This window comes from Mesoplodon mirus, assembly GCF_964341445.2.
Source record: "Mesoplodon mirus genome assembly, chromosome: 13".
NCBI classification, from domain to species: domain Eukaryota; kingdom Metazoa; phylum Chordata; class Mammalia; order Artiodactyla; family Ziphiidae; genus Mesoplodon; species Mesoplodon mirus.
In genome coordinates, this window is record NC_138989.1 from 10,282,807 (window position 1) to 10,309,587 (window position 26,781).

The following is a 26,781-nucleotide window of genomic DNA, read 5'->3' on the forward strand; positions in this document are numbered from 1 at the left end:
TTCTGACCAACCAAGACGACCTGTTATTTCGGTACTGGCAGAACAAAGGGTAAACTGAGTCACCTAACTTTCTGTGTCAGAGTTCTGAAGGGTGGGCTTCTGCCTTAGAATGGCAGACACGGGTCTGCTGTCTGAATGACCAGAAGAAAGAATTTTTGGCTTGAGGTCAAGCACTCATGAAGGAATTTTAGTTCTTTAGCCTTCAATTCACAGGCCAGAGTCACCGGCGATTTTTCACTTAAATGGAACCTACCCTCCCAACACTAGTATGTGTGTATGTGAACTGTGCTCTGCCCAATTTTATTACAGACGTTATACAACAGATATATGGATCTTTAATACGGTAGCAGCTGAACCCGAAGGAGAATAAAGCCTTGGAAGGATGGATCTGAACCTCAGTTTTCCTCACTTGTACAATGGGGATAATAGTACCTACAACACAGGCTGGTGGTGAGACTTAATTGAGGTGAGTATAAGAGGGCCCAGCATTATCTCACGTAATTCTGAAAACAATGCAAAGAGGTCTGCGTTAACATTCTTGTTGTAGAGGTGGGAAAACCTAGACCCAGAGAAATTAGGTGAAGGGACAGAGCTGGGATCTGAACCCAGGACTTGGGTACAGAGCCTGAACCCTCACAGTGTCTGCCTTTGAATCTACTGCCAGCCTAGTGTTCACATCGCAAGGCAAAGGAGAGAAAGGCTACAAGCAAAAAAGGAAGGGTTTCGCTAAAAACTTTGCAACACGCAGATAGTTCCCTCCAACAAGGGTCACAAAGCAAGTGAAAGAAACAAGGCCCAGACCACCCACTAAGAGAGGAGAAAATATGTGCAAGTTAGATATCTGATAAGGGACTTGTATCCAGAATATATAAAGAACTCTTACAACTTAACAATAAAAAGACAAACAATTAAAAATGGGCAAAGAATCTGAATAAACATTTCTCCAAATAAGATATACAAACAGCCAATAAGCACATGAAAAGATGCTCAATCTCATCAATCATCAGGGAAATGCAAATCTAAACCACAACAAGATACCTACTAGGTTGGCTAGAGTAACGAAGACAGGCAATGACAAGTATTACTGAGGATGTAGAGAAACTGGAAGCTTCATACATTGCTGGTGGGAATGTAAAATGGTGCAGCTGCTTTCCAAAAAAAAAGTAACTGATAGCTCCTCAAAAAGTTAAACACAGAGTTACACTATGACCTGACAATTCCACTCCTAGGTATATACCCAAGAAAATGGCAAGCCTATGTTCACACAAAAGTCGTACACGAATATTCAGAGCAGCATTATTTATAACAGCCCCCCAAATGGAATCAACTCAAATGTCCTTGTTTCTTTGAACATTTACTAGCCCAAGCCCAAACCCTGTCCAGATTCTTTACTAACTGAATACCCAGAACCTAAGTTTGTCCTGTCGCTTCTTCACAAATTTATTGTTTCTTTGTCTGAAAGGTATAAAAGCTGCCTACCTTGGCCACTTCTTTGGTCCCATTTCTAGAGAACTCTGTGTGCACAAATTATAATGTGTTTCTTTTTCTCCTGTTAATCTGTCTTGTGTCAATTTTATTATTAGTCCAGCCACAAGAACTCAAGAGGGGTAGGGGGGAAACTTCCCCTCCCTGACAAAGCCAAACATGAAAGGTCACATAATGTATGATTCTATTTATATGAAATATCCACAATAACTAAATTCACAGAGACAGAAAATAGATTAGTGGTTGCCAGGATCTGGGAGGACAAGGGGATGGGGAGTGACTGCTAATGGGAATGGGATTTCTTTCGGGGGTGGTAAAAATTTATTGGAATTAAATAGTGGTAGGGCTCCCCTGGTGGCGCAGTGGTTGAGAGTCTGCCTGTCGATGCAGGTGACACGGGTTCATGTCCCGGTCCGGGAAGATCCTGCATCCTGCATGCCGCGGGGTGGCTGGGCCCGTGAGCCATGGCCGCTGAGCCTGCGCGTCCGGAGCCTGTGCTCCGCAGAGGGAGGGGCCACAACAGTGAAGGGCCCACGTACCGCAAAAAAAAAAAAAAAAAAGTACTTACTTAAATAGTGGTGATGATTGCACAACCTTGTGAATATACTGATACCAAAACCCACTAAGTTGTACACTGTTTTGTTTTTAAAGAAACAAGACCAAGTGATAGAGCTTTTGCACATTGAGGGCTCCAGTGGATCAATGATGGAGCCCAAAGAAACGGGCAGGATCTGGCAAGAGATGGTGGCAGGGCTTAGAATCAGCATGGGGGTGCCTGGCGGTTACCCCAGAGCCCACCGGAAGCAGCAGCCAGGCCTGCATGTGTTAACGGCAGATTAGACTTTTGTGTGAGCACGTGAGAAATATCTCCTAGAAATATGGAAAGAAACTCTGTGGGGAGTTGATTTAGCAGGGGGGGATAAAAACCAGTGAATCCTGGGCTATTGTGTATAAATGTAAGCCCCATTTAAATGCACAGGTCATTAATGCCCAGGGAAACTGGGATCCAGACAAAAACAGATCATGCTTCAGGGACCAAATTAACTTTGAGTAATTGTTCTAATTTGGAATGACGGTCAAAGTAAGAGTAAACCAAGAATTGATGCTAAATCTGGGAGCAGGCTGGCTTGAGACCAGAGCAAAGTAATGGTCTGTTAAGAGCTCCTGTGTCACATCCCACTGGATAACAGAGCCCTACCTTTCTATTTTGTGGCCTATTCTGGGATTCCTTCCTGGGGGAGTTAAATCCATTTTAAGTGGATGACATAGATGTCATAGCATATGTCCTTGGAACACACAAAGCTGATTCCACCCCAGGGCCTTTGCACCTCCTGGCTCTGTCCAGGTCTTTCCATGGCTGGCTAGTTCTTATCCTTTAGTCTTTGCCCATCACCCTTTCTAAAGCAGGTTTTCTTCACCACCTGCCCTCACTAATCCTTCTCTCCTACTTCCCTGTTTATTCTCTTCACAGTGCTTATCACTCTGAAACGATCTCGTTTATGTGCTAACGTGTGTATGGTCTGTCTTCCCCGACTCGTATGTAAGTTGCCAGAGAGCTGAGACTCTGACTGTCCCATTCGACAAGCAGGGGAAGGCTGTGGTTGTCCTGTGCTGCCCATGGAGGGTTGGGTAATTCTGCCTAATTTGGGGGCAGAGTAGATCCCTTTGGTTGTGAGTCGGAAGCCACATGCTCCAAACACCTCCTGTTTTATTTCCTATGTTTTATTTCTTAAGTGGTTCAGAGTTCTTGAGGGGAAGCAGAGTGTTTAATGTGCTGACCTAACATGTAGACTGCTTCTAGTCACGAGAACCTGTTAGCTCACAGATGTCCAGAGTGTCAGCTGTATTTATCTACCTGGTCGCCACAGTGTCTGGCACATAGTAAGTGTACAAAAGCTGTTGAATGAATGAATGAATGTGTGAGAATCCCCGTTCCCTGCTTTCTACCCTTGAGAAATGTCAGCTGAAAATTTCCCAGGTCCTGTGCCACCTTCTCTAAGGGAACTGAGCACACTCAAGTGATGCTTCTTTGTGTTGACTTAAATCTCTCCTCCCTCGTCTGAATTCCTTCTCCCAGCTTTTCTCTTTGAACTTCAGAGCTAACTGCCATGCAATCAGCTTCCTACCATGGTGGCAGGGGTGAGGAACTGCCATAAGTGGAAGAGAAGCCTGGTGACCCAGGCTTTCTCTGTCTTTGGCAATGCAGATGTCTGTTTGCCACATCCTGCCTCTTCTGTTTTCCTTCTCATTGATAATGGGTCTTGGACTTTGCCACAATGAAGCACAGATGTGGAAGAGATTTTTTGGGGGGGGCGGTTCATGGGATGTTTGAAGTGATGGAGACATCCTCTCTGGTGTCTGCCATTTCCTTCTGTTGGTAGATCCTTACTGAGTAGATAGTGTGGCTCAAGGGAAAATATTATGAACCACATGTCCTTCAAAAGCATGAAAAACTCATCTCAGGAGCATAAGGTGCCCTCTAAGTGGGTGAGAGACAGAACAAACAAATGGGCTTAACTATGGAAAGCAGTATGGAGGTTCTTGAAAAAAAATAAAAAGAGAACTACCACATGATATAGCAATTCCACCCGTGTGTATATATTCAAAGGAAATGAAAACAGGATCTTGAAGAGATATCTGCACTCCCATGTTTACTGCAGCATTATTTGCAAAAGCCAAGATATGGAAGCAACCTAAGGGACCATCAATAGGTGAATGGATAAAGATGTGGTGTATATATACACATACAATGGAATACTATTCAGCCATGAGAAAGAAGGAAATCCTGCCATGTGCAACAACATGTATGGACCCTGAGGACATTAGGCTAAGTGAGAAAAGTCAGACAGAGAAAGACAAATACTGTATGATATCACTTATATGTGGAATCTAAAAAAGCCAAAGTCACAAAAACAGAGAGTAGAGTGGTGGTTATTAGGGGCTGGAAGCTGGGGATCTGGGGAGATGTTAAGTGTACAGATTTGCAACTAGTAGATAAATAAGTCCTGGGGATCTAATCACAGTATTGTGATTATAGACAATACTGTATTATAAATATCAAACTTCTAAATATCAAAGAGACTAGGTCTTAATTATTCCCACCATGAAAAAAGAAAAGATAATGATGTGACATAATATAGGTGTTAGCTAATGCTATGAGGGCAATCGTACTGCAATACATAAATGTATCACATCAAAATGTTATACAAGTCAAATGTATACAAAATTACATGCCAATTATATCTCAATTAAAAAAAAAGTGGGCTTATATTAGTGGAGGTGAGCTTCTGCTTAGGTAAAACCCCAGTAAAATCAGACCCAAAACAACAAAACTGCTGATATTTTCTAACCATTTCCTTTGGGCATAAACTGTGCTAAGCTGTGCTTTCTCTATCCTTAGAGATTTTCAAGACTAGAACAAAACATCAGAATAAAATAGCATTTGTCTTGACTGGGCTACAGAGCTTAACATTTCAGCTTGATAAGAACGTATGGGGCTTCCCTGGTGGTGCAGTGGTTGAGAATCTGCCTGCCGATGCAGGGGACACGGGTTGGAGCCCTAGTCTGGGAAGATCCCACATGCTGCAGAACAACTAGGCCTGTGAGCCACAACTACTGAGCCTGCGCGTCTGGAGCCTGTGCTCCGCAACAAGAGAGGCCACAATAGTGAGAGGCCTGCGCAACACAATGAAGAGTGGCCCTTGCTTGCCGCAACTGGAGAAAGCCCTCACACAGAAACGAAGACCCAACAAAGCCAAAAATAAACAAACAAACCAATGAACCGACATTAAAAAAAAAAAAAAAAGAACGTATGATGTAGAAGTAGCACCACCCTTCAAGGTGGAGAATTCACTTACCTACCACCACCCCTTCTTCCTTCTGGCTGAAGATTTTTATTGTCTTTAGAAAAATCCTTATTTCTGACTAGAAATGAAGTCTAAACATTTATTACAGAAACATTGGAAAATAGTAAAAACTTATTACAGTAAAATCTGAAGTTATAATAGCCAAGATTTACCAAGTACTTTGCATATATTACCCTATTGCATTCACAGGGCAACCCCTTGGAGGTAGGTGATATATATTTTTTTAAATAAATAAATTTATTTATTTATTTTTGGCTGCCTTGGGTCTTCGCTGCTGCGTGCGGGCTTTCTCTAGTTGCAGCGAGCGGGGGCTACTCTTCGTTGCGGTGCGCGGGCTTCTCATTGCAGTGGCTTCTCTTGTTGTGGAGCACGGGCTCTAGGCATGCAGGCTTCAGAAGTTGTGGCACGTGGGCTCAGTACTTGTGGCTCGCTGGCTCAGTAGTTGTGGCTCGAGAGCGCAGGCTCAGTAGTTGTGGCGCACGGGCTTAGTTGCTCCGCGGCACGTGGAATCTTCCTGGACCAGGGCTCAAACCCGTGACCCCTGCATTGGCAGGTGGATTCTTAACCGCTGCACCACCAGGGAAGTCTGGAGGTAGGTGATACTGTTTCCAATTTACAGATGAGGAAACTGAGGCTCGGAGGTTAATTAGCTTCATCAATGTCACATGACAGCAAGCAGGGAGCCAGGATTCAAACCCTGGTGGACCTGATAATAGAATTTGTGCCCTTAACCTTTACAGTTATAACAATGTCCATATTCCTGCCACTTAGAGAGAATCATTGTAGACATTTTGGAATGCTTTCCAGCCTTTTCCCCCCATGCATGTTCATGTGTGTGTGTGCATATAGGTGTGTGGATACTTTTAATTGACAGAATGTGTAAGAACGTGTGATCTTATTGCGTATACAACTTTATATTGTCTTTTTCCCCCTACTTGATCTTTTACTTTAAACATTCCCCGGCATAAAAATTCCTCAAAAGCATGATTCTAACAGTTACAAAATATTCTATGTTCTAAATGTATGTATTATAATTTACTTAGTCAATCCCTTCTGTTGGAATCAATCTTTATCTCCATCTTTAATTTTTCACATTTAAACCACAACAAACATCAATTAAGCAGTTACTCTGAGCCAGGCACCATGATTCATGTATATTAACTCACTTCATAATTCATTTCATAACTAATGCTGGGATGAACATCTAATATGTAACATTGTGCCTCTCCATTTAGTTAATTTTTAAAAAAATTTTAATCTCTTGGTGAAGCTTTCTTTGTATAGATCTTGCTTGTTTCCTAGGTTTATTTCTGGTATTTAAATTTTTTATTTGCTATTGTGACTTTGCCAGTATTTTGATCTATTGAGTTGCCAATACTGAAATCCTAATTTTAGAACATGTTCCCTTTTCTTTAAAACACCTACTCTCTCTTTTAAAAAACCATGCTCATCTTTATCATCCCTTTATCTCTAGTAGATATTTGCCTAATGGGAAGTAAGTAAGGTTTTCTCTCTTTCTGTCTTTCTGTGTGTGTGTCTCTCTCTCTGCCTCTGTTTCTCTCTCTCTCTCACACTCATAACTACTGAGCCTGCGCTCTCGAGCCACAACTACTGAGCCAGCGAGCCACAAGTACTGAGCCCACGTGCCACAACTTCTGAAGCCTGCATGCCTAGAGCCCGTGCTCCGCAACACACTCACTCACACACCTGTGCAAACTTACATCCATGTCTGAGCATAGTCAGAGATACTTCTGTCCAGGTGTAAGAACTCTCTTTATATAGATCAATATTGTCTTAGATCCCAAACTCCCAGATAGCAGGTTCCATCAAAATAGCTTGATGGATGTGGGTACTCAGTAAATATTTTTAGTAATAATGTCTGAGTTTTCAGAGGCCTCTGGGGTTTCTTTTTAGATTTTGCTTGCTCCTAAGTTTCTTTGCCTAAAGGTAGTGCTGGGAATTCAGAGACTAAGCTTTTAGATCATAAGGCACATTTCCTTGTCATCACCATTCATCTATTCATGCTAATCTGTCTCCTTCTTGGGCTTCTGGGATGTTTCTCTCTATAAATATCTTCAAGGACAAGTGAGAATTGTCCTTTTGCCTGTCTATCACTAAAATAAAAAAACTAGAGAGAAATTCTGCCAGGCTTGATGGAGAGTATTACATGAATGTTTCTTATATCAATGGAGCAAGTCTATTAAAAGAAAAAGCTCTCAGAACATCAAAGCTGTGTTCCTATCCAAGGGCAAGCATAGTCATCTGATTATAATGCTTCAAGAGGCCAGACTGTAAACTTCATGGGGGTGAGGACTGTCATGTTTGATTTTGTCCACTAGGGTCACCTTTCAGAGCCTTGTTTCCTCATGGATAAGTGGGGAGAACCACTTTCGTCTGTGTCTCGCTGGAATTTTGTGAGGAACAAGTGAAATTGTGTCCATGTGAATGCTTTGAGAAGTAAATACATATGGACAAATGTAATAATAATAATAATAATAACAGCAATGGCACACTATCAAAATTATCCAGAACAAAGAACAAATGAAGTTATCAGAAGAGGCAGTTAAATACAGGAGGTGCCCTTTAGTTGGGGGGAATAGAAAGCATGAGGTAAAGGGTAAAGGAAACAGAAAGACAAATTTCTGAATTCTACCTGTAGAAAAAAAGATAATGAGGGAGGAAGAACATCAGCAAGTCTGGCTACAGGACACATTAAAAATATCTGTGTCGGGCTCAGTATCAAAAAAACCAAACAATGCAGTCAAAAAATGGGCAGAAGACCTAAATAGACATTTCTCTAAAGAAGACATACAGATGGCCAACAGGCACATGACAAGATGCTCAATGCTGCCAATTATTAGAGAAATGCAAATCAAAACTACAATGAGTTATCACCTCTCACCAGTTAGAAGGGCCATCATCAAAAAGTCTACAAATAATAACTGCTGGAGAGGATGTGGAGAAAAGGGAACCCTCCTACACTCTTGCTGGGAATGTAAATTGGTGCAGTCATCATGGAGAACAGTATGGAGGTTTCTTAAAAAACAAAAAATAGAGCTACCATATGATCCAGCAATCCCACTCCTGGGCATATATCCAGAAAAGGTGAAAACTCTAATTCAAAAAGATCTATGCACCCCAATGTTCATAGCAGCACTATTTACAATAGCCAAGACATGGAAACAACCTAAATGTTCATCGACAGATGAATGGATAAAGAAGATGTGGTGTGTGTGTGTAATAGAATATTACTGAGCCATAGAAAAGAATGAAATAATGCCATTTGCAGCAACTTGGATGGACCTAGAGATTATCATACTAAGTGAAGTCAGAGAAAGACAAATATCATATATCACTTTCGTGTAGAATTTTTTAAAAATGATACAAATGAACTTATTCACAAAATAGAAATAGACTCACAGACATAGAAAACAAACTTATGGTTACCAAAGGGGAAAAAGAGGGGGAAGGGAAAAACTGGGATTTAACAGATACACACTACTAGATATAAAATAGATAAACAAGGACCTATTGTATAGTACAGGGAACTAGATTCAATATCTTGTAATAAACTATAATGGAAAAGAATCTGAAAAAGAATATACATATAAAGCTGAATCACTTTGCTGTACACCTGAAACACTGTAAATCAACTATACTTCAATAAAAAAATAAAAGCACAACATCTGAGCAGGAAAATAAAAAGCTGTGTTGGAAGAAAGGTAGAGAGGTGGGTCTTTAGGTCAAGAATGTTAGGGATGAAACACCCTGCATTATTACTCTAATATCAACAATGGATCAACTCAGTAAAAGTGAGAACCAATGTATCATTAAGAACAGTATTTCCCAAAGTGTGTTCTGTGGCGTATTAGCCTGAGGATCAAAAGACGCTAGGCAACATGCTTAGTAAATGTCCCATGCTATACTGTTCCATCCAAGAGCCACAGGAGACAGTGGTTGGCCAAAGGCTTCACAAGACCTCCAAGGAAAGGGAACAGTTCACTTTTGCTTAACTTAGCATTTGACTTCTCAATTTCCCCCCGTATTCCCTACCCCTTTCTTTTTCATAAAACTTGTTTATATCAGGCAAAACCAGTTATTTGAGAAGCATGGTTTTGGAAAATATGGTTTAATTCCTGAACTTGCAGAACTGGAGATTTCAGATATATTCAGACTCCTGCTCTGAAGGCATCATACTTCTGGATGAGCAGCTTTGAACTGAAGAGTGTTAGTTGAGAACAGAAATCAATTTCCAAAGGTGGACCCACTGGCGTGCAGTGTGTGGGGTGCTGGTGAGCTCCAGATGAGCCAGGAAAGCTACCCTTGGGAACCAAGCCTTGGCTAACTTCTCAGCAATGCTTGGCATTAGCCTGGGTTTCCTGGATATTTTCCAAAAATGTTTTGGCAGAAACACAGAACAGAGACGGGAAGGGAGTGTAATCCTCAGAGATAAAGGTAGGAACAAATTTTGGCCTCTGGAGCCATTCATTCATTCATCCATCCATTCATTCATCAAACATACATTACTTATCAACACTGTGCTAAGTTCCTGGGGCTAACAGTGCAGCCACAAGGGGATCACATACACACACTGGTGCAGAGAAGGAAAGGTACTCTGAGAGAAATCTGTTCAGAGTATAGTGGGTACAACCTAGAGTGAGGGCAACAGGGCAATCAAGAAGGGCTTCACGAAGGCGGTGACTTTCCAGCTGAGCTTTGAAAGAGAAGTGAAATCTGCATTTTAACAAGAGCTTCAAGTGGCTAAATTTTGAGGAGCACTGTTCTAGGATATGAGCCCTCCTACCTGGCCTTCTCATGAGGACTAGTTGAAGGTGTCCTTCAAAGTTATCGTTAAAATTCATTACAAGTCATGGATAAAGAAGGTGTGGTAGATATATACAATGGAATATTACTCAGCCATTAAAAAGAATGAAATAATGCCATTTGCAGCAACGTGGGTGGACCTGAGTGAAGCAAGTCAGAGAAAGAGAAATATCATACGATGTCTCTTATATGCAGAATCTAAAAAGAAATAGTACAAATGAACGTATTTACAAAAAGAAACAGACTCACAGACTTAGAGAATGATTTATGAGAACAGACTTATGGTTTCCAGAGGGGAAGGATCGGGGGAAGGGATAGTCAGGGAGTTTGGGATTGACATGTACATACTGCTGTATTTAAAATGGATAGCCAACAAGGACCTACTGTATAGCACAGGGAACTCTGCTCAATGTTATGTGGCAGCCTGGATGGGAGGGGAGTTTGGGGGAGAATGGATACACGCATACGTACGGCTGAGTCCCTTTGCTGTGCACCTGAAACTATCACAACATTGTCAATTGGCTATACTCCAATATAAAATAAAAAGTTAAAAAAAATTTATTACAAGTCAGACATAGTTTGCTTATTAATTAATGACAAACTGCACCTCAACCATGGCCTGTTTTGCCATCTCATTTAATAGCTGCTCTTTTGTTATCTGGGCAATGTTTAACAACTTTGGGAGGGGCTTTCTTTTTTCCTTAACAACAACAAAAAAAACTTTTTATTATGTAAACTTTCAAACATATTAAAAAATTAACAGACTAATGTAACAAAACTCCATGTTCCCATAACCCAGCTTCAACAACCGTCCATTAGTGGCCAATCTTGTTTTATCTATATCTCCCATATTATAACAAAGCCATTATAAAATTTTATCAGTAAATTAAAATGTCATTTAAAATGTTTTTTTTTTTTTTTTTTTTTTTTTTGCGGTACGCGGGCCTCTCACTGTTGTGGCCTCTCCCGTTGCGGAGCACAGGCTCCGGACGCGCAGGCTCAGCGGCCATGGCTCACGGGCCCAGCCGCTCCACGGCATGTGGGATCTTCTCAGACTGGGGCACGAATTCGTGTCCCCTGCATCAGCAGGCAGGCTCTCAACCACTGCACCACCAGGGAAGCCCTAAAATGTTTTCTTTTACAGGAACACACAGATTAACATCTTGTACCTCTAATAATCTAGGACTTATTAAATTGAAAGGACCTACTGAAAGGATCCTAACAGCAGTTTAAACTCTATATTCCCAAATACCAAATGTCAGTGGCCACCCTCTGCCACATATTGGGGAAACTTACGAAAGTAGCCATCCAGGCAAGGGGCTGCTTGGGTGATGCACATATCTAAAATTTATGGGTATTGGGGCGTCCCTGGTGGCGCAGTGGTTAAGAATCCGCCTGCCAATGCAGGGGACACAGGTTCGAGCTCTTGTCCTGGAAGATCCCACATGCCGCGGAGCAACTAAGCCCACGTGCCACAACTACTGAAGCCCACGCGCCTACAGCCTGTGCTCTGCAACAAGAGAAACCACCGCAGTGAGAAACCTGTACACCACAATGAAGAGTAGCCCCTGCTTGCTGCAACTAGGAAAGCCCATGCACAGCAACAAAGACCCAACGCAGCCAAAAATAAATAAATAAAATAAATAAATTTATTAAAAAATAAAATCTATGGGTATTTAAAATAGAGCTTTCCAACAAAGCTGACACAATTCAGGCAAGGTCTTTGTCATCTGAAACCATCGTAACACTCTTCAGAGCTTCAAGCACAGGAATTCATAAGAAATAAGTCATAGGTGTCCATAATATTAATAACCTATTTCTCAGATGACAATGATGTGGAAAGAGCCACAGAAGGAAGAGAGAAATCACACTGAGAGACCCAACGAGCTACAATATTTAGAGCTTCAACTTGTAAGCAATGTAAGCCTCCTGGGTCAGCTACCTTGACCAAGATCTGTTATTTCCAAGTTCTGCCTTGGTCACTGAAAACAACAACAAAACCCAAAACAGACAAACAAAAAACCACCAAACCCCCCAAAAAACGTACACAAAAAACAACTCCCTTCTAAACCTACTGAAGTCCAGTTGAAACACAGCGTTGATGGATGAGCCCTGGTAGAGCCTGGGTCAGATAGAAAGAACGCCCAGTTTGGTTTGTCTTTCATCCTGTGGATATTTACTTTCTTTTTGACCACAGACCTTGTCTTCTAGAGCAGGTGTGGTCAGGCTCTGGGCAGGACTGTGGCTTACTGTGCCAGCCCATGTCCAGATAACGGATTTTGACAATGGCCTCAGATCAATCATCCATTATCAACTGCATCTTCTGCTGGTTTATGAGACCTGTTGCCTTGTTTTGAGGATTTCTCTTTGCCTTTTTTTTTTCTGTGCTGGAGCCATTTTCTGGATCCTGTGTCTTTCTCTTTCCTGATTTACTTCCTTGTATTCAGGGAGCACATCCTCCCATAGCTTTCTGAGAAAAGGTATATGTCAGATGTTTTTCTGAGATCTTGAATGTCTGAAATTAATATTTACCTTTAGACCACAGCAGTTATTTATTCCAATGACACATTTACTGGTCACTGTTTTTATTTTTTATCAAATTTTGCTAGTCTCAATAAAAACAGAAAAACTGCTACTGCTACTGGAAAAGGTAATGGCTTGTATCCCTAAAATATATGCATCACCATCCTTATTGAGTTCATCATCAACATCATCAATACTTATGAGTTCTAGCTGTGTTTTAGGTAATGCCATGAAACCATTTAACTTTTATCATTTAATCTCCACAACAGCCCCTGAGTTGGTACTGTCACAACCCTTATTTTACAGGGTTGAAAAATCAAGCCTCAGAAAGATTAAGACAGCTGCATGAAATCACAAATGTAGCAAAAAGCACAAAAGGATTTGAACCTCACTGGTTGGTATCTAGACAGATTCTGTTGGTGTGAGGGAGAAGTTCTGTTGAAAGAAGGCTTACAATTCACCTAATTAAAACTCATTGGCTATTTTGTATCCATACTTAGAGTGACCGACTCGGTTCAACTATGCAAAAGACTGTATCATAACATCATTAAAAATGCAGGCTCGGCATGGACTCACTTCCAGTCTCTTGAGCCAGGCAGCAAATTCCAGCTACAAAACCAACAGGCTAAATTTGCCAACACTCCTGCAACTTGCCTGGAACCTTTTTTCTTCCAGAGGGCAGAGACCTTGCTGATCTTATTTACCACTTGACAGAGGTAAAAGAGTATACCAATGCCTGGAATAGAGCCTGGCATATAATAGGTGCTCAATAAATATTTGTAGGATGAACAAACATTCTTTCTCCAGGGTAAAAGCCATGTGGATAGTCTCCAGCATTCTATCTTTTGGATGGAATAAACAGAGATAGCCAGGGAGGAGCGGGAGCACAATGAAAACCACCCTGGGCTTTACTTTCCAAGCCATGTGCTGCATCTGTATGGAGGAAGGGTGCCATTTTCAAATTCACATGTGCAATATGGGCTAGCAATGGCCCAGTCTGGGGGAAATTCTTTGAGATATGTGTCCCTGAAATTGAGTACAGTTAAGTGCACTGCAACAAATAGACTTTCAGTACTTGGGGGAAGCAAAGGCTTTCACGTCCCTGCCTCTGACAATGCTTGACCCACCAGTGTTTCAATACAACAAACCATATTGTACTGACTCTCATCGGTGCTGCACTGCCTCACAACCAGGACTCTATTAGCTCTGCACGGATGGTTAAAAGACCACAGGTGCCCACAGCTTGAAGAACACTCTTCTCAAATGTATAATTTTCAAAGTAGTTTTATTATCCCCTAGCACCTACTTCAACTCTGTAATTTCACAGAAGGCTTCTCAGGCTTGGTTTAATAAATACAGATATTGATTGTTTTGAGACCGTTGGCTCTTTTTACAGTTCTGGGAACTAGTTATATTGAGCCTTGTCAATATTTATACCAGTTTGCATCATCTCCCAGTGTTTATTGATTGGGGTGCTATTGATGTTTGGGGTAGGTCAGTTCTTCATTCGGGCAACAGCCTCCAGCACTGTAGGATATTAATACTCTTAGCCCCTCCCCAAATGCCAGTAGCACCCCGAATTACTGAGATACACAAATACTCCCCAATATTTCCAAGTGCTTCCATGAGGAATAGCACCACTATTTAGTGCCTCAATTTATCACAAATTACAGATGAGTAAGATCTGAAAATAGCCAGGACTGAACATCACAAGACTCCCTAGGGAAAGAACACACCTGGCATTTGGTGGGCCACCTTCCTCTTACACACCCTTCCACTTCCTCTTCATCCTTTGGACTTTGGAGTCTTTATTACGAAACCTGTCAAATCGGGATGTACACTGTTTCAAAGGGAAAAAGCTTCCAGTACCTTAGAGGGAGTGCAATGAGAGGGTGTAGGAAGCTCTTTTTAGAATTTGGATTTCATTAATTTGATGTTCCGTTTGTTTTCATACATGGCATATGATGTTTCCAGATTCCAAATCTATCCATCTGTCTGACAATTACTGCCCGTACCTAGCACAAAGCTGGTGGCTTGACACGCTTTTCTTCTGTTTTATCCTTACAACAGTTTTGCCTCCACTTAAAACACCTTTTACATTCTCATTTTCTAGGTGAAGAAACCAAGGCTTTGAAAGGGTATGGAACTTGGCCATAGTCAACTTTCTGACTCCAGTGTCTACTTTCCGACAATAGAATGGTCTCTTGCTGTAAAGCTAGTGAAAAAGTCTTGGTGGAGGGAATGGGGATGAGGGGACCAGAAAAAGGTTTCTATTTGAAACACATACAAGTCTTATCCCCCAGGACACACCAAGTAGCATCGCTAGTGTCCAACCTGTCACCACCCGCTGGAGTTTTAGCTCATCTCCGATGAATGTGGGGTGCGGGGAGCCTTTGCAGGCAGTTTTCTCGTTGGCACTGGGAAAGGGGTAAATCGGCTGTCGATTCATTAATAAACCAGGACAGAATGTGGACACCAATACCAGCCAGAGAGTCTGGTGCTGTCTGGAGAATTTGGCTGCTGCATCCTCCCCCTGCTTTGCTGCCAAAAGACACAAAAAACAAAAAGAACCCAAGACCGGATATCTTGGGAGAGGAAGGGAGGAAACTGGCTGGTTGGTCCAAAGGAACCTGATACGGTGGTTCTGAGGCTCCAGTACGGGATAGAGCAGCAGGAGTAAAACAGACATTGTGACCCATTAACACCATTCATTCATTCAGGCATTCATTCAGGCATTCATTTTGTAATATTTATTGGGTATCTACCAAATGTCAGATTCTCTTCTAGGTAAAGGTACAGCAACAAAAAACGAGCATCAAGCAAGTATCCCGGCCCTCAGAGAGCTTATATTCTAACGAGGGGACACACACAGTAAGCATGTTAATAAGTGAAATAATATATCAGATGCAGACGAGTGCTTTGGGCAAAAACTATCGGGGAAGGGAGAATAGAGCTTGTGGGGGTTTGATTTTAAACACTGTGCCAAGCGGGTCACACTTTATCTCATTAATACAACAATCCTAAGACATATGGCTTTGACTATTCTCATTTCACAGACAGAGACTGACATTAAGAGAGATGCATACAGCTAGCTAGTACGTGGTGGAACTGGGATTTGAACCCAGGCAGTCAGAACTTCAGCGGTCTGAGACAGGGCAAGCTGCGCGTGCAAATGAGGTCTTCGCGTGCACCCACGAAGCGAATACGGAACCACCCACGGGCAAGTGAGGGCGGGCTTGAAGGGGGGAGGGGGGAGGGGCGGCGGCTCTTGATCTTTACTGAGCTGAATCCGGACTCTCCCGGGTCTGTGTCTGGAGAGTTCGGTCAGGCGAGGTGGGTGGGCGGGGGAGGGAGCTCACTGCAAAGGCTGTCCCGGGACAGTGCCCGGCCAGCTGCCCCAGTCAATAAGGTTAGGGCCTCGCGGGCGCTCCTTGCCCTCCCGGTGGGGTTCGCACAGAGCTCCTACCTGGGCGGAAGAGGGCGGTGGAGGCGAGCTTCGGAAGGGGGGACTGGATCGCTCAGAGAGAGGCACGCAGCTCGGGAGGCCAGCGCAAAGGGCGCGCGGAGCTGCACGGGGCGCGGGAGTCCCCAGTGGGTTCCCGGGAGCTCCCAGGGCGTAAGACGCATTGGTGAAGGGGCGCCTGGGAGCCCCTGGGCAACACCAAGAGTGGCGGGCAGAGAGCCCCGCGCAGGAAGTGAGAGAGGGACTACGACATGCTGGGGCAGAAAGAGTAAAAGGTGAGCTCGCACAGTGCTGGTGAGAGGGGCACAGGGGCAGCCCAAGAACGGGCTGGAGCGCAGGCTCACTGGAAAGCGGGGTCAAAGGGTGCCGAAGGGAGCCAAGCAGAGGGAACTGGCGTAGGAAGAAGTGCGAAGGAACTGGTGCCGCAGAGAGGGCGTGCTGAAGTGTGGGACCGGGGCTCTAGAGGACATCGGGGATCGCCTGGGGACCCTCAGAGAGCGGCGGAGGCGGCGCTCCGGGCGCGGCAAAGAAAGGACTCCGCGCTAACAGACAGAGACAGTGCCGCGCGCTGGAGAGGCCGAGCACCGGCGGGGCAAAGAGCGGCGCAGAGCCTGCGCGCTCAGCGGACGGGGTGTGCTGCTGCCTGCGAGGGTGGCGCGCTTGGAGGCTCCAGAAAAACGGGTTGAGAAGAATCGGATGAGCGCCCAGGAATGTCGGAGGAGGTCGGGAGGGAAGCGGGAAAGTCCGGGGAAGAACCTCCCCGGGACGGAGAGAATGCACCACGGGCGCTGCTGGAAGAAGTGGGCCTGGGGGAGGCTTGGTCCGGGCTCTGAGAGCCACAGGGAGCGCAGTGGCGGCGCTGATGGCTGGGGGGAGAGTGCGGAGGGCCCGAGAAAGGTGAGCAGGGGCTGCGGAGGACAGAACACCCCCGGAGCGCGGGGCCGTGAGGAAGGGAGCGGCCGGGGGGCTCGTGTTACACGGCCCGGGTCTCTCCTCCCTGGCTGCTCCGGGCCCTCGTTCACTCACCATGATGGAGAAGACTAAAGCCACGATGTTGATGGGGTACGCGGGGCAAAAACACGAGACGATGGCGAGCCACAGGTAGTTCTTGGGCATGGGCACGTCCTCCTCGGTCTTGCCATCCTCAGTGTTGGCCTCGGGGCTGTTGTCCAAAGCCCTCTTGACGTCCGAGCTGGGAGCGTACTGAGACATGGGCGAGACGCGCGGTGCAGGGAGGCGGTCGGCGCGGTCTGGGGCTCTGGCCGCGGGCTCCTGGCGAGTCGCTGAAAAGCCAGCGGCGCGGGGCTCCAGGCAGACGTAACCTCACCCCTCCTTCGCCCTTCACTTGCACCCGCCTGGCCTCAGGGACCCAGGCCAAGAGCCTCCACAGGAGAGGGAGGGAGGGAGGGAGCGAGGGCATGGGGGAGGAGGCAGGGAGCCCGCCAGCCTGAGAAACAGGGGGAAGGCACTCCTTGACGACACACCCAGGGCCCAACAGGCAGACACCCAGACTCACACCTAAGAGTCCGGAGTAAAAGGAGGCTCAGGGAAGGGAAGGCAAAGACTCTAAGACGTTGTAGACTGGCTGACCTACAGGCTGAAGATGACCAGCTCATCTTTTTAAGCAGCTGAATGTGAATACATTCAGCGTCACAGCAGCTGACACAGCTCTATCCAGTTGGCCGTCCAACCCTACCAAGGTGCCCAAAGGCTTATTACTTCCTCTTTTTTTTTTTTGGTGATACGCGGGCCTCTCACCGTTGTGGCCCCTCCCGTTGTGGAGCACAGGCTCCTCCGGACGTGCAGGCTCAGCGGCCATGGCTCACGGGCCCAGCCGCTCCGTGGCATGTGGGATCTTCCCGGACCAGGGCACGAACCTGTGTCCCCTGCACCGGCAGGCGGACTCCCAACCACCGCGCCACCAGGGAAGCCCTATTACTTCCTCTTGACTTTAAGGATTTGCTTCCCCTGCTCCATCCTCCTTCTAAGACTTTGAACATTGAGCCCCACTGATTTCTTTTCCTCAACAGGTGGGCAGGGAACAAGGTGCTCAGTTTGGGGCCTAACCCTTCACACACTGCACAGGGGGCCTCTGGAGACTGGGGTGGAGTGTAGATAGGCAGTGGGCACCACCCGGTCAGGGCCTGCCCCGGTGCCCTCCACTTTCTCCCAAGTGTGGAAACAAGGGGTCCTTCTCCACTCCACTTTCCCACCTATAGGAAAGAGAGAAGCAGGTAGATCTAACGAGTGTAGACAACCCAGGTGGTTACTGGGATGGAAAGGAGAGAGGGATCCACTTTGGGAGCCAGGGTGAGGATAGCAATTGTATCTGGGCAATTTATGAAAGATGGTATGGACCAGAACTGGGGCTCCAAACCCAGATAGAGCTGGGAAATCATCACATCTGAGTTGAATGACCTCAGGAAAATTCCCTCACCTGACTGAGCTCTGATTTTTTCATCCAAAAAAGGTGGAATAATGAGAGACCCTGCCTTATAGGGATGTTGTAAAGACTATGAGATTGCATGACAAGCCACGTGATCCTAAGGGCTCAATAAACGTTAGCTATTATTAGAACGATATTTTCCCCAAATATAGTCGTTATACAGTATCTCAAACCCAATATCCATTGTTGCAAATATTTCATGAAAAATCCAGATAGTCTCAGCTGGCAGGGTCGCAAAGAAGTGCAAATAATTTCAGTGTGTACAGTCTCAAAAACAGTTGCTCACACCATCGTACGGAGAAATGAGATGAGAAAGTATTACTCATGTGCTTGGCTTTCTCAGAACATGAATTGATTATCTGGGATGCTCTCACTCATTTCATGGGCCGCAGTGATTTGAATATCTACCTCCCTCACTGGACTGCAAAATCCCTGAGACAGGGAACTGTCTTGCTCATCTTTGTGTCAGCCCTTGGTACAGTATCTGGTATTGTGCTTAGCATAGCTTGCTGGGTGAACATATAAAGATGAAACATCACTTATATGTGGAATCTAAAAAAAAGATACAAATGAACTTATTTACAAAACAGAAATAGACTCACAGATATAGAAAACAAACTTATGGTTTCCAAAGGGGATAGCAGGGATGGGGTGGGGAGAGAGAGATAAATTAGGAATTTGGGATTAACATATACACACTACTATATATAAAATAGATAAATAACAAGGACCTACTATATAGCACAGGGAACTATATTCGATATCATGTAATAACCTATAATGGATACTGAAAAGGGATATCTATCTATCTACATGTCTATCTGAATCACTTTGCTGTACACCTGAAACACTGTAAGTTCACTGTACTTCAATTTTTAAAAATGATTAAAAAAATGATGAAACAGTACAACAGTACCTTTCCCACCATGCCTTCTCCCCCATTTTGGTTGGTTAATCAAGTGAGAATAAACCAAAGAATTAGATTCATCTACTGAGTTCTCAACCAAGCCTTTGCCTTGGCTGTTCCCTCTGCCTGGAATGGTATTTCCCAAGACTGTCACATGGCTGCTCCTTCTTATTCCTCAGCTGTCAACTGAAATGTCACTTCCTCAGAGAGACAGAGAGCTCTTTAGATTTATCTAGTGTAGGTCCCCATAATTATTATACATTCTACCAGCTTTTTGGGGGGGTGACATGTATCACTATTGTAATTTATTTGTTTACTTGTTTGCTGTCTGTTCTTTCTTGAGACTATAAGCTCTGTAACCTGTTCAGGGCTGTATCTCCAGCACTTAGAATTGTCCTGATACATACTAGGAATGCAAGCAATAGTTCTTGAATGAATGGATCAGAATTACCTGGGAGAAATGAACAATGATTTCCGGATCTTGACCAAGATCTACCTGAATTAGAATTTCCCAGGGTGGCACCCCAGAAATCTGTATTTTGAATGCCTGAGAAGTCTGTATTTTTAGAACATTCCCCAGTGATTTTGATGGAACGGAACATTTTTCCAAATCCCAATACTGTCTCTAGTTCGCAGGATGTAGGTCTGGATCTTTAGTTTTTAGGTTGCCTCTGGTACCTCAAACTCAGCATGTCAAACGTGAAAGTGTCCTCCCCAAGAACCTGCTTCTCAAGGCTTGGTTCTTGGCTAATGGGTCCCACCCATTTCTCTCTCTTTTTTTTTTTTTTTTTGTGGTACGCGGGCCTCTCACTGTTGTGGCCTCTCCCGTTGCGGAGCACAGGCTCCAGACGCGCAGGCTCAGCGGCCATGGCTCATGGGCCCAGCCGCTCCGCAGCATGTGGGATACTTCCAGACCGTGGCACGAACCCGTGTCCCGTGCATCGGCAGGCGGACTCTCAACCACTGTGCCACCAGGGAAGCCCCGGGCCTTTTTTTTTTTTCCTTTTCTTATCTCAAGGAGTACACCTAGTTTTTTCCTATCCCAAGGTCTTGGACCTGCTATTCCTTCTTCCCGGAATGTGTCCCTCCCTCTCTTCACCTGTTGGCTCCTTCTCATCTTTCAGAACCCATCACCTCATGGATTTATGTCCTGAGAGAGTCCTTCCCTGACCATCATATCTAAAGCAGGTTTCCAGAATCTTATTCTCCATCCTTTTATCCTATTTATTTCCTTCACTACATTGCCACAACCAGAAATTGTCTTATTTATTTGTTTACTATTTATTGTCTGTCTCTCCCACTAGAAGGTAAACTCACAAAAGCAGAGATTTTTGTTTGTTTGTTTTGTTCACTGTGGTGTTCCTCATGCCCAGTTCCTGGCTCTTCATAGGTGTTCAGTAGATATTTGGTGACTCAATAAGCTGTGCATGTAGTCATCCAAGTTAGGAACTTGGAGGGCATTATTATTCTCTTTTCTTCAGCTTCTACATGAACATTTCATCACACCCTACTGATTCCACCTCAAACATGACTCTTCACTCCATCCTTTTTTTCCCATCCCCATGGCCAGTGTTCTAGTTGCAGCTCTTATCAACAATGAAAAGGCTCCAATGGGGGCTGTATGAGCCATATTTGTGATGTGAGCCTGGTGATATTAGTTGGTGTGACTAAGCTCAAGGATTGGGTACCAAATGGAATTTTGCTGTTTCAAGGTCATGAACTGCACCATCCACTCCAACCCACTTGTGTCATCCAGGGAAATACACTAAAAAGGGGTTGTTGACTCAGCATAGCCCATCTCCTCTGTCAGGAAAACAACTGTTCAACACTGGTCCAACACTCCAGAATCACCAAACATTTACTGAGTACCTACTGTGTGCACTCAATGCATTCCCTAGATGCACCATCTCATTTAATTCCTACAGCACCCTTTGTAAGGTACGTGGAGAGGTTTCTTTTTACAGCTGAGGAAACCTAGGATCAGACAGGTAAACGGTCTTGTGTAAGGCCTTATAGCTGAGTGGAGGTGCCAGGATTTGAACCAGGTCTAAGATACTTGTTCAGCTAGCAGGTCCAGGCAAGAGAGGTAGTTTGACATCTCTGAAGTTTGCTGGAGTTTTTATATTCTGCTCAGGAAAGATGGATTAATAGTTTGTTGACTGGTCTAAAATACAGCAGTGAAACTGCAATCACTTGAAACATTTACAATTAGATTGAAAAGAAAGTGCCCACACCAGCAAGTGCAATGTATATGGCGTTGATTCTTGAGGGATGCATTAGACCACTCAGTAGGGGTTTCTAGCTCTAATTTCCTGAGCTTCACTAATTTTCTCTTGAGAGGCCCATTTATTGCTATTGAATGAACCCTACTGGCTGATTGCTTAATAATGTGGAAATACCTTCCCTCTTTTAAAAGGAGAGAAGAAAGTGACTTCCTAATAGCCAGTGTAGGAGAGGGAAAAAAACTCACTCTAGCTTTCTAGATCCTGATGTAACAACTTACCCTTTTTGACCTTTGAAAATAGTTTTACTTCCAAATGTAAAACTAATATACCTTCAATCTAGAAAAGTAGGAAAATGAATAAAAGTATAAGTAAGACGAGATATCACCTATATCCTACCATCCAGTGTTAACCACCATGAAAATAAGGGAATATTTCCTTCTAATCCTCTTTCTACATGTTATATCACTATTAACGTTCTTTGCAGATATTTTCATAGTCTGCATCATTTCCTGTTAATGAGATGGATTATTACTTATGTAACCGTTCCCTGATAATTAGCTATTTAGATTATTTTTAGTGGGTTTCTGTTGTTACACAAAACATGAAAAATGCTGTGATGGACATCTTTTGTACCCAGTTATCAGCATTTGTGATCATTTCTTTATGACTCATGATTTTACAGGGTAGATGTCTGTCTTTGAAAGGCAAAGAAAACAGACTTGCTGGTTGAGACATTATATTATAAGGTATGTACCAAAGGTAAAATTAAAATGTAGGCCAAGGAAACAATCACAGATTCAATGGACTACAGAAATGAGATGATTCAAATGAGATGAAATGAGATGGATTCAAAGAACAACTTCTCAATGCCAGATGGATCCCTAGATCTACAATATTCAATGGGGTGATGTTGAATGTATGCTTTTTGATGTTATTTGTATCTAGGATTCCATAATAGAGGAAGGGAGGGAGAGGGAAGGCGAGAAAGAGAGAGGGAGGGAAGGAGGGAAGGAGGGAGGAAGGGAGGGAGAGGGAGGGAGAGAGGGGGAGCGAGAGAGCGAGAGAGAGCGAGAGAGAGCGAGAGAGAGAGAGAGAGAGAGAGAGAGAGAGAGAGAGAGATTGACTGAGAATCTGCTGATCTGCGAAAATGCAAGAGAAAGGTTCCAGATCTTCAGGAATGGTAAGAAGTCGAGTACGTTTGCTGCCAAATTCTGCGTTAGTCTCAACTACCAGGCTTTAGCAGTCATAAAGTAACTGCTGTGGTCTCAGGGGTTTGCTACAAAAGAACAGTGTCTTTTTGGCTAATATTATTAGAAAACCATTTACGTTTCCAATTTCCAACAATTTTGATCCTCTCACAAGGGGGAAAAATGAGCAAAACAGGGGAGAGGGAGTATGAGGGTGAAACAGATTCTGTCCTGTTAATTTTTTAAACCACACCACCGTTTAATGAAACCACTTGAAGATGGAGGGGCATAAAACACAAACTCTCTGACTTAAAAATCTTTTTCCCATTCATCCTCCATTGTACCAGGGAAGAACTGTATCCATCCCATCATTTTATATATAAAAAATATATATTATAAGGATATATACACATACATATAGATGTGTGTGTATGTATATATATATATATATATATATATAATGCTGTGTTTTGGACTATACTCTGCAACTCATGGATGAACCTGCTATAAAAAATTAATAAACAGAAACTTCAGCTAAACAGAGTTGGGAGACCAGACGGGGGAGCCCTCATGCCCTGTGATGATAACAGAGCCCAACAGGAAGAAGAAAGATTCCTCTTTTCTCCTGGCAAGGACTCAGCCAATGACAGGCCAGGGACTCTTTGTTTCCTAGGGCCCGCCCACTGCCTCTTCCCCTCTATAGAAGCGTTTTCCTTCCCTTGCCGTGTGGGGACTTGCATGTGGCTCGCCATGTTCGCAGGAGAGGTCTCCTGGAGCAGAATCATTTCCAAAGAATCTGGACTGCGAACCAGATTAGGTTCTGAAAGGCTGAAAACTGACCCGTGGAATGGCAAGCTGGAGTAATGGGTGGTGGAGGTGTTAGGGGTGACAGCTGAGCAGGCCTGATCTGCTGGGTATTAGGAAGACTGAAGAGGACTGGACAAGGATTGCACCTACATGTGGGCTAGAGAGGGAGAGCTGAGTGTCTAGGTTTGGAGTGTATCATTTGGTGCACCCGAGTTAAGGAGACCAGATGTTCTGGATTTGTCAACCTGTATCACACTTTGTCAGTTAAGTCTTCTTATTCACTCAGTAATATTTATTTGAGAAGCTACCACATGTCAGGCATTATTTCGGGTGCTGGGGATATAGTGGCAAACAAGAGAGCCATGACCCCTACTCTGATGGACAAACGAATGAGATACTTACAATCTGTAAGGAAGGCAATAAAACAGGATAATATGATAGTGACTTGGGGGAGTGGAGTATTTTTTTAATTAAATTTTTTTATTTTAAACTATTATTATATTGAAGTACAGTTGATTTACAATGTTATATAAGTTTCAGGTGTACAACATAGTGATTCAGAATATTTACAGATTACACTCCACTTAGAGTTATTATAAAATATTGGCTATATTCCTTGTTTGGTACAATATATCCTTGTAGCTTATTTATTTTATAGGTAGTAGTTTGAACCTCTTCATTCCCTACCCCTATCTTGCCCCTCCCCTCTCCCCATTGGTAACTACTAGTTTGTTCTCTGTATCTGTGAGGGGAGTGGAGTATTTTATTTCTTTCTTTTTTTTTTTTTTTTTTTTTTTTTGCGGTACGCAGGCCTCTCACTGTCGTGGCCTCTCCCATTGCGGAGCACAGGCTCCGGACGCGCAGGCTCAGCAGCCATGGCTCACGGGCCCAGCCGCTCCATGGCATGTGGGATCTTCCCGGACCGGGGCACGAACCCGTGTCCCCTGCATCGGCAGGCGGACTCTCAACCACTGCGCCCAGGGAAGCCCTCAGATAATTCTTTGTTGTGGGGAACTGTCCTGTGCCACAGAGGATGTTGAGCAGCATCCCTGACCTCTACCCACTAGAATACAATAGCATCCTCACCCCCAACTGTAACAACCAAAAATGTCTCCAATGCCTCCTCGGAGGCAAAACTTCCTCCAACTGGGTATCACTGCTCTAAAGAAGTGTTTTTTATTTCTACAAAATATTAGGTCCTGCTGGTGCCGCTGGACTGTAGATCACGCACTGAATAACACTGCTCTAAACTACACAGCCTAATGAGGTAACCAATTTTCTCCTGCCATTTCTGGAGACTTGTGTATATCACAGATGAAATGCAAAATAACACTCCATTCAGAACAACATTTGCTATGAATTAAATTAGGTTTCCTGTGTGGAAGATGAAGATTCCAGCATTAAAATTTCAGAAGCAAAATTCTCCTGAGGGGTAGAGACCACACATAATATAATTTTACCTCCTACACTTGGCAAATTAGAAATCAACTGGATAAATGAAGAGGAAATGCTTATCAAAAACAATCTTCACTATTTGTGTTATTTTGAAAAAAAATGTAATGAGCCTTACCTACGTGTTTAGCAATCACAGTTTGAGAAGTTTGTAGAATGAGTACAAGTGAAGTGAATAACTCCTTAATGTGTTGTCACAATCCATGCAAAGGCTAGGACGAGCTCAGACTCTTCCTAGGCAGCAGAATAACTATTTTTAATTGCTTCAGAGAGCTTCCTGAGATAGATGCACATTAGCGAGGGTTTGGAGTCTTGTGTATAAGCAGGAAGGGTTGTATTGCTGCCCTAAACATCTTCAATTATACATGAAGGCGTGGGCTTTCTATCACAATCCAGCAAAAAAGCTCTTCTTGGGCTCTTGGGGAAATTTTGTGCATTAAGGATTAAAACTTTCCTGGATCTTTTGGGCCAATGAAGGTATAACACTCTTGGTAAGGGAAAATTTTCTCTATGGTTCTTTTGAGTAAGAGTGAAAGTGTGTTTTAAAAATTCAGAACTACAGTCAGTAGAGCCCATATTTGACCTAATCTTTCTTTCTTCTCTTTCTATGCCCATCGACTTCTTCCTCCCGTTTCTCCTTCCACTTCCTTCTCTTCGTTCTGTACCTTTGATCGTTTTGCAAAGTGGATATAGTGAGGCACACATGCTTTTCTTTTATGATTTGCACTCTGAGGTGCTGTGTTTGCTTGTGTTTTTTTTTTCCCTTACAAAAATCAGAACAAAGCAGCACAGTTTTAGGAAATGGGATGTGAAATTGTTTCTCAGCTATAAGAATTTTCAACCATATGGTATTATTGGTTGACACTGGATGACCTCATTTCTTCAGGCAACCAAAGTTTGGGAAGAGCAGAGTTCAGGCAAAGAAGAAAGAAGTTTCAAATACTAGGACTATCAAACTGGTATGTGATAATCTCTCCACTTCTGAAAGTTTCCTGGCACAGGCTGCTTATATCAGGAAGCTCAGGCTGGATAAAACTGACCCCTTCTTTGCTGCTTACCAGAATCACCTAGGGGAGCTTTCCAAAAGAGGCAGATGATTTTTAGCCTTGGGTTCAAATCCTAGCATCTCTATTTATTTTATTTTATTTTTTTAATCCTCCCTTGGGCTTCCCTGGTGGCGCAGTGGTTGAGAGTCCACCTGCCGATGCAGGGGACACAGGTTCGTGCCCCGGTCCGGGAAGATCCCACATGCCGCGGAGCAGCTGGGCCCGTGAGCCATGGCCGCTGAGCCTGCGCATCCGGAGCCTGTGCTCCGTAACGGGAGAGGCCACAACAGTAAGAGGCCCGCGTACCGCAAAAAAAAAAAAAAAAAAAAAAAAAGTCCTCCCTTGAGACTCAGATGAAGTCAACCTGGATCTGGTCCCAAATGGCATTTGGAACTAGTAAACTGGCAGAACTGAAAGGTCCCTTAGAAGAGCCTGAGGACTCCCTGAGATCCTCCATGATTTTAGGAACTGAGTTAGGTCAAGGGTCATGTACATCATGTAGGGGAGAAGGGTAACCAATAGAGTGCGGCCAAAAGTAGCATGGCACACT

General features: G+C 43.9%; 1 protein-coding gene across 1 annotated transcript in view; it reads right to left on the reverse strand.

Moving 5' to 3' along the window:
• TMEM233 (transmembrane protein 233) overlaps positions 1 to 17,373 on the reverse strand; it is a gene marked incomplete at both ends in the record, with an annotated part of 29,136 nt that extends 11,763 nt beyond the window's left edge. Inside the window, one exon of the mRNA XM_082640823.1 lies at positions 17,188 to 17,373. Within this exon, the coding sequence (XP_082496949.1) occupies positions 17,188 to 17,373 (186 nt within the window). The remainder of the gene's footprint in view (positions 1 to 17,187) is intronic.
• Between the last annotated feature and the right edge of the window lie 9,408 nt (positions 17,374 to 26,781).